Source organism: Jatropha curcas, chromosome 2 (assembly GCF_041381405.1).
Source record: "Jatropha curcas cultivar XTBG-Jc1 chromosome 2, XTBG_Jcur_1.0, whole genome shotgun sequence".
NCBI classification, from domain to species: Eukaryota; Viridiplantae; Streptophyta; class Magnoliopsida; order Malpighiales; family Euphorbiaceae; genus Jatropha; species Jatropha curcas.
The window spans coordinates 4,763,372-4,770,559 of NC_143152.1; the positions used below are offsets into that span (position 1 = coordinate 4,763,372).

Here is a 7,188-nt window from a genome sequence, read left to right on the forward strand (position 1 = left end):
TAGCATTTTTCCTGTTTTTGTTTGCGTTTCCCCATTCCCTTAAAAGTGAGTTGTCTACAGATATTAGGCTCATTTCGTTTACTGTTCTAATTAGCTATTTGTAGTTGAAATTTCAAACGTCAACCTTTGGGCGTTCGCTAATCATTTGTCTTTGGCTGTATTAATGTCATCATATTATTATATTCATAATCTTATCACGCTAAACTTAGACTCTGTACACAAACAGTCTAACCAATGGTACTGGCTTGTGGATCATTTTTATATTTTATTCACTTATTTTGTTCATGACTAAAAAAGAAATTTTACCTTAGCATAAATATTGTTATTAATTTGAAAATATTTATTACATGAAATCAAATGATATATAATCGATAAAATCTTTAAGGGGGTTTTTTAATCTAAACTCGAATCAAACTTAAAAATGACTATTCATATAAAATAATAATTATTTTTTCTTGTCATAATTTATATTACTATAAACCAAATGAGCATATCATATCACATGTCTTCATCTCATTAGTCATTAGGAAAGCCGAAGGAGAGTAATGGACCTCCAAATCCAATCCCCGTTTCATAATTGGGCGGGGTTCTTTATAGCGACATACATAATCTATATGGACCGGACTCAAAAGTGTAATATGACCTCTATATGGGCCCTAGAATGGGCTCACTGATGTATCTCAAAATCAAAATCACAATCAATATTAGAATTCTCCGTCTCATCCTATATTGACGTTTCGTTTCTCCTCACCCACCGACGTTCGGAGAAGCTTTCCTCCGTTTTACCTCTCCGGCGATAGTTTCTGGGTACCTTCCCCTGTTTTGTTCCATCTGAGTTTTTGGATCTATAGCTTGAAGGTTTATTCTTGATCGAATTGGGTTCTACCTTCATTGTAAGTTCTGAATTATTTGTATTCTTTGATCATCTGGGTTGGAGTGTAGGATTTGATTTTGCAATTATTTCTGATCTAATTACTCGTTTCCATTTGGTCTATTGATAATCTGCTGTTACTGTTAAGAGTTAAGCTGTTCCTGTTTAAATTCAATCAACAGGCTAAAAGAAGTTGTGCTCGTAAACTGTTTAGTGAATTGTGTAAATTTTAGAGAAGAGGATTTCTGTTAATGGTGGCATCCAGTATGTTTTCCGCTGTTCCATTAAATATTTAGTTCTGAATCTTATAGTAATCTTTTGTATTCATGATGTGGTTCCTTGTACTGGAAAACAGTGTAAATACTTTTTGCTTCAAATCTTAAGCATGACCCTAATTGATGGAAGAAACCCTTTCTTTCCTACATTCCAGGTTTGGCACCATCAATTTGGCCTGATTATCTTAATTCTCACATTTAAAATCAATATGCATTTCTGTTAATAATGTAAAATGAAGTTGGTTTATTTTATTTTTTCTTTGTATGTTGATGTATTAATCTGGCATCTTCTTATGATAACCATATAATATATCTCATTGTTGTTTTTTGTTTTGTGCCATAGGACAAGTTGTAGTTACTGGTGCTGAGATGTCTTCAGCTCAAGATCCATTTTATATCGTGAAGGAAGAAATTCAGGAATCTGTAAGTTTGTTGTCATATTAGTTGTACCCACTGTGGTAGCTCTTGAAAATGTAACTCACATACTTCAATATGCATAATAATGATTTTTAATCAACGTTAGCTTTGGTTAGAACATCTCAGGGGTGACCCAAAGGAAATCTGTATTCATGCATTTATTATTGCTATTCTTTCAGATGTTCAAATTTTTGAGTAAATTGGATTTGCTACAGTAGGACTCGTGATTATCTTTTTCTCCCTTTCATTGGATTTGCAATTTTATGACTCATGTTTCCCTTTTTTTTCTCCTTTTATTCCCTTGATAAATGTACAAAGAACACATCTGTCAACCTGCTTTGCATTTGGATTTCTACACAAATTATTTTGCACGGTAAATGACATGATAATTGCTATTGGACCTTTTACTTTTGAAGTTAAGGATCATTGTATATGAAATTATCTTCTGACATCTTGTGTGTATAATCATCACATAGTTGCCTCCTGGGAACTCCCTCGTCAGGCATAAATGAAAAAGAAAAAAAAAAGCTCTTCCTCTCCCTCATGCACAACTTCACATGCATACTTCCATACTTTCCTTGAAAATCATGTTAATACTTGCATATGTTTGTGTGGCTGGTTTTGCAGTTTTATAGCATATAGCTGTTGGGCTGACTATTTAATTTCCTCCATACTTTGCCTTCTTTTGGTGTTTGTGATAGATTGATAAGTTGCTATCTACTTTTCACCAATGGGAACGGATTTCTTCTGATCCAGAGGACCAAATGCATCTTTCAAAGGAGTTGCTTTCTGGTTGCGAGAGCATTGAGTGGCAGGTAACAGAAATTTACATTTTGTAATCAGATTAGCTTTTCATGATATTTTGTGGAGATCAGCATCTGCCCTTTGCTTGGTTGAGTGTATAGAAAGTCAGTTAGAAGATATGATTGGCCGTAATAATTAGCCTATTTTCTTGTTGCTTCTGTTCAGTGCACAATCCATTATTGAGGTCATTAATCTAGGCAACTTAGTGGCATGCACTTGTTATTGTTTTGTGTCTTTATTGAGCAATTTAATTATTGTCTGCAATTTCTGAATACTTTCTTTATCATAGGAAGGTGGATGAGCTAGACAAAGCAATTGGTGTGGCGGCTAGAGACCCTTCTTGGTATGGGATTGATGAAGTAGAGCTTGAAAAAAGGAGGAGATGGACTAGCACTGCCCGTACTCAGGTATCATCTGTATGCTTATTCAAAAGATTATGTGAATGTGCATGTATTTCCTCTCTCCTTCTTAAGAATATATTTCTTTTTTTTTTTTTTTTTTTGGCTGATTATCCTAACCTATTTGGATTGTTTATCCTACATTTCATTTTAGTTATGTCATAAATTTAGGATAGTGCAACACAATGTAAACCTAAGTTTTTTTTTTTTTTTTTCTTTTTTGTGTGTCTTTGTCTTTGTGGATTCCCTAAAGGATTGCATCGATTTATCAGGTGGGCAACGTAAAGAAAGCAGTAGTAGCTGGAAAAGAGGTGAATGGCAATGGGAGAACTAGTGTGAATGGGATGCGCAGAGAGTTAATGAGGCTGCAAAATTCTCATCAGACGGATAAGTCCAACCCATACACTCAAGACAATGATGATTTTATACAATCAGAATCAGATAGACAGATGCTTCTTATAAAGTGAGTTCTTTTACCCCCACATTCTTATCTTAATGACTGCATATGATTTTTTCTTGCACGTGTAAGTGCTTATTGAAGTCTATATAATATGTCAATATTAACTTGTACGGATCTGTTATTTTATAAGGGTGTTTTACGAGGCTTGGGAGTTTTGGATGAAAAAAAATTACTTGCTTGTATTCATAGTTTAAAATAATGACAAAAGATTCATATAGCTGACCTCAACTGGTTTGGGTTAAGGGTTGTTGTTGTTGTTGTTGTTGTTGTTGTTGTAGTATTCGTAGTTATAAAGAGTCAATCAAGTGAAGTTTGTTGAGGTTTTGGAAATAGTACTGATCTTCGTTGAATTTCTTTTTTAATAGTTAAAATTTATACCACATCTTTGTAGACATTTTAATTTGTTAAATAGAACCTTGCTGATTATTTCCTGACTGTTTTGATATGTATAAACATGGGATGACAAAATGATATTATTTTCATTGCAAAGTCAGTTACTGAAGAAATGAAAATGGTAGTAGTTTCTAGTCCATTTTCTTTTCATGGTGTTACTATTACCTTTGAATTTTTTTGGTGCTTATCAAAATTGAAGGCTGGGGAAAAAGGGTAAAGTTTATACTGCGTTAAAACATTGTGACCGCCACCGCTGTTGTCAGTATCCTCCAGAAGGATCTTCAGAGATGAGTTTGGGCGTTTTGGTAGTATTTTGCTGCATTGAGGGCTTCTTTATTGTGGTGGGGTTATGTTTCTCTTGTAAGAGAGTTGACATATTCATGATAGAAAACATACGAATCAAGCTAGTGTTAATTCTCAGGATATATCTTTATAATTTATGTGAATTTGCAATCTGTCTTTTACTCAGTACCTTTATGATTATTGATCATGGCAGGCAACAGGATGAGGAATTGGATGAGCTTAGTGCAAGTGTGGAGCGAATTGGGGGTGTTGGGCTTACAATACACGAAGAACTCCTTGCTCAGGTTACATTTTGTTTATTAATGTTCTTTCTTAAAGCATCTGCCTTAGGCCCTCTGCCATAAACTTGCATAAAAGTTAGAAGTGCATATTCCCTTCCAAACATTTTGCATGTATCAAAACTATCTCAATTATCCCACTCCCGTTTTGCTGAATTGAAGCGCTAAAATCCAAATCTTTGGTTCTTCAGGAGAAGATTATAGATAATTTGGGTATGGAAATGGACAGTACATCAAACCGTCTGGATTTTGTTCAGGTGACTTTCTCTTTATAGCTTTTATCAAATAGTCTTATCATATTTTCTTCCTCAGATGGATTATTTGCTCATTTTTTATGCTTTGCAGAAAAAAGTTGCCATGGTCATGAAGAAGGCTGGCGCAAAGGGGCAAATTATGATGATATTGTTTTTGGTAGTTTTGTTCATCATTTTATTTGTTCTGGTCTTCTTTACCTAACATATAAACTAACCAGCTGCGGCCTCGAACATTCCTACATTAGAAAGCATACATACAATGAGGAATACAGAAGAATATGTTGGAATGATGTAATCATGTTGATAAAGAGCAGAATTATTTTAACTGAAGTAAGATGTTGAAGGTGGTTGTGGCTTGTTGAAGCAGTTTGATTTATAAATATCATGCAAGATTGTTTCATTTGTTGTTTATTTTGCCTTGGTATTTATTTTTGTAATGATTGCTTTAATTTAGATTTCCTTTTTTCCCTTTCTTTTTTGTCTATCTTGAGGATTTTTTCTGTGTCTAGAGACTATTGGAGTACTAATAAATTAAAGTTCACCTGGTTATCTGAATAAATTTAGCTACAGGTCATCAATGTAATTTTCTCTTTTCATGTAATTTTATCACACACACATGTTTGTACTATTATATATGTACATTATTCTGTGGATTAACAAGACAATCTATTTTCTATATTAAAAAATCAAAACAGAAATCAGAAAATAAAAGGGAACAGTTAATAATTGATTTACCAATTACAAACTTAAGACAACAATTTTTATATGAAGCTTTTGCACAAAAGCAAATTATTAACTTGGTCCTAAAAGGTACAGTTTACAATTCAAATGTCACACCAAGCTACTTAATGACATGAACCCTCTTCAGAACCTTCAAAAGCAAAGGATAAGCAGTAAGATGAGGAAAATGGCCTTGTGCTTTTAGTATTTTAACCCTAGCTTTACCACCGAGATTTCTCTTCATAAAATAGGAAACAGATTGTGGAACAACAATGTCTTTCTTGGACTGGATTATGGTGCAAGGCACTTTCACTTGTGGCAAAATCTTTCTTAGGTCACTTAAGAACACTGTTTTAGCAGTACTAAATGCTATTTTGGGATTCATTCTCCTCAAGCTATTTTCAAACAATGATATAGCTTTCTTGTTCTTCACACCAACAGCCATTGGAGCAAAATTTTCAACCCAACTTGAAAAATTTTGGTTGATGTTTCTTAATGTTGTGTTGATTTCTGATCTCTCAAAGCCCCCATCATATCCTTCAGCATTCAGGTACCTAAAAAAAATTTTTAAAGATTCAATATTCTGTCTTGTACATTGAAATTAAACAAGTGAAGTGATGATCTATACATCTACATATGGAAAAGTAAAAAATAGAATTATTAAAGGGAATATAATTGGAATTTGAAAAAAAAAAAAAAAGGTTTGAATATCACTTTTAACATTTCTTTCTCCAATAGCTAATTAAAAAAAATTGCACATATGAGTTAGGGGGAGAGAGAGAGAGACCTTGGAGAGCCACTAAGCAAAACAAGGTGGTGGAAGAGCTCTGGCCTCTTTATTGAAGCTAAGCATCCAATCATGGCTGACATAGAATGACCTATATAAGTGCTCTGGTTCACATTGAGCACATCAAGAAGGGTAACCAAATCGTTTGCATACCCTTCAAAATTAGAGTACTTGTTTGGATCATAAAGATTTGGATTGACATTTGGTGAAAAAACCAAGTCAAAAACCACAATCTTGAAGTAGCATGCAAGATAGGGCATAAGAAACAGCCAAACATTTTGGTCTGAACCAAACCCATGAGCAAGAACCAGAGTTTCAGTGCCATTTCCATATACCTTTGCATTTAGAGCTTCAACAATACTTCTTGCTTTATGGTCATATAACATTTCCATGTCTGGACTCCTCACAGTTGAAACAGTAATGTCGCTTAGTTTCATCTTTGGCTGTATTTATAGGACTTCCTTTTTATTATTATTATTATTATCATTATAATTTTGGTCCTCTTGTTGTATAAAGTAAAGGTATATGGCTTAATGCCTCGCTATATATATATATATATCTATATATATAACTTTTTATATTTATTTGGATTAAATTTGTTTAGATCCGATGTGTGGAGTCATTTACAAAACCAAACCATTCTTTTTATTGTCACACACACACACACACACACACACACACACATATATATATATATATATAATTACATTATGTATTATTCTATAATTGTATCATATGCATTCAAGCACCACCTTATAATTTTTTGTATGATGATTATAATATAATTATATCTTGCGGTACCTGATGTTTTCTAATTAAGAATTCCGATTTGAATTAAACATATAAATTTGAGATTACATCCATGTTAAATATACTCTTATAGTTAAAGCATATATTTATAGTGTGTAATGGAAAATAATGTAACAATATAATTTAATCAATTAACTAGTTTAGGTATGCGGATGTATTTCATGTTTAATTTCATTGTTGTAGTTAAATGCTAGCGGTTGGCGATTATTGGTCGAAGAACCAAATACATATCATACAAATATTAAGGTATTTTAGATATTAAAATGCTAGATTCATCAAATACTTTTTTTTTTTTTTTTTAACTTCAAATACTCGTAATTACTTCGTCCGGTTAAATACTTAACACATTTGGGTAAGAAATCATTAATTTATCTACATTATACTATCTCAATTTCTAAATACTCGTCACATTTGAAAT

At 32.9% G+C, this 7,188-nt stretch overlaps 2 protein-coding genes across 2 annotated transcripts; one reads left to right on the top strand and one right to left on the bottom strand.

Moving 5' to 3' along the window:
• Positions 1-710: 710 nt before the first annotated feature.
• On the top strand, positions 711-4,864 carry SYP61 (syntaxin of plants 61). The gene is made up of 8 exons (XM_012235464.4): positions 711-893; positions 1,490-1,569; positions 2,265-2,378; positions 2,661-2,774; positions 3,038-3,228; positions 4,115-4,205; positions 4,391-4,456; positions 4,545-4,864. Exons 2-8 carry the CDS (start codon positions 1,516-1,518, stop codon positions 4,653-4,655), a joined length of 741 nt encoding a protein of 246 aa, XP_012090854.1. The 5' UTR covers positions 711-893; positions 1,490-1,515; the 3' UTR covers positions 4,656-4,864.
• A 295-nt stretch (positions 4,865-5,159) lies between these two features.
• On the bottom strand, positions 5,160-6,394 carry LOC105648957 (strigolactone esterase D14). Its single transcript, XM_012235465.4, has 2 exons — positions 5,961-6,394; positions 5,160-5,727 (listed from the first exon to the last, which is right to left on the bottom strand). Exons 1-2 carry the CDS (start codon positions 6,350-6,352, stop codon positions 5,295-5,297), a joined length of 825 nt encoding a protein of 274 aa, XP_012090855.3. The 5' UTR covers positions 6,353-6,394; the 3' UTR covers positions 5,160-5,294.
• Between the last annotated feature and the right edge of the window lie 794 nt (positions 6,395-7,188).